The 1,219-nt window shown below is 51.0% G+C and overlaps 1 protein-coding gene across 1 annotated transcript; it reads left to right on the plus strand.

Moving 5' to 3' along the window:
• Window positions 1–240: 240 nt before the first annotated feature.
• LOC125547371 (Werner Syndrome-like exonuclease) lies at window positions 241–924 on the plus strand. The gene has a single exon (XM_048711264.1). The coding sequence runs from the start codon at window positions 241–243 to the stop codon at window positions 922–924; it is 684 nt and encodes a 227-aa protein (XP_048567221.1).
• The last annotated feature ends 295 nt before the right edge of the window (window positions 925–1,219 follow it).

A 1,219-nucleotide genomic window follows, 5' to 3' on the forward strand; every position in this document is an offset into this window, starting at 1 on the left:
AGGGAACTCCCCCAATCACGCGTTGTTCGTCTCCGATTCAGGATTGGAGAGCAACTCCCAACCCGACTCGTATTCGTATACCTACGCGTACGTGACAACATGCATGCTCTCTCTCTATATATACATGGCGAATCGATCAGGACAACCATCTTCTTTCATTATTTCCACGCTGATATCATTATACCCGGCGAAGGGATCATCATCGTTGCCACCTCCGAATCCAGCCTTTGCTGCTTCCAAATGGCGCGTCAGCCGCCCAAGGATGAAAGGCCGTACTACTTCGACTCCCAAGGCATCGACATCAAAGCGACCGTCACCGTCCGAGCAGCCACGGTGGAGGCGTGGATATCGCGCGTGTGGGCGACCTACCTCCGGGCCGCCGAGAAGAAGCTCGTCGGCCTAGACACCGAGTTCACCAACGCCGTCTTCGGGAAGAGGCAGAAGGACCTGCCAAAGGAAGAGAGGCAACGCGCCGCCGTGCTTCAGCTCTGCGTCGCCAACGAGTGCCTGGTGTACCACATCGTGCACGCGGGGCACGTACCGGCAATGCTCAGGAGGTTTCTCGCCGACAAGGACATCGTCTTCTGCGGAGCCGGGATCAGCCAGGACCAGGAGATGCTGGCCTACTACGGGCTGAAAATCGCGTCTTCCATGGACCTGCAGCAGCGTGTTGAGATTCCAAAGAACGTCTGCAGCAAGCCTACACCGTCGTTGATTGATTTGGCAAACTACCTGCTGGGAACGAAGCTCAGCAAGGACGGGGAGTGCGAGAAGTTAAGGAGGTCGGGATGGGGTGTGTTCCCGTTGACCCTTGAACGGATCAGATATGCCGCGGTTGACGCTCGGCTCAGCTTCGAGGTCGCTAGGGGGCACTTCCGATCTGCTTGCTACGATCGCCCTGGCGACCGCTTCAATTTAGCGTGATTAGATGATGTAGCAGGCTTCAATTTCTTTAAGTATATAACGTGAATTTTGTTATAATCACATTGTGTGTTTTGTTTCCCCTATGTTTCTAAAATTCAGTGTTCGTATGTGTTTTTGCTTGGCAAACTCTTCTTTTCTTTTGAAAAAGGGTATTTTATTGACTTGAAATGAAACATCAAGTGAATACAAACACAATACAATAAGCACATACTCTGGCGACCGCTTAAATTTGTCATGATTAGATAATGTAGCAGGCTTTCCATGTCAATCATACGATATGTAACAATGAATATCA

Source organism: Triticum urartu, chromosome 3, assembly GCF_003073215.2.
Source record: "Triticum urartu cultivar G1812 chromosome 3, Tu2.1, whole genome shotgun sequence".
Taxonomy (NCBI): Eukaryota; Viridiplantae; Streptophyta; class Magnoliopsida; order Poales; family Poaceae; genus Triticum; species Triticum urartu.

Coding starts and splice junctions, on each gene's coding strand:
- LOC125547371 (XM_048711264.1), top strand. CDS start 241: ATGGCGCGTCAGCCGCCCAAGGATGAAAGGCCGTACTACTTCGACTCC.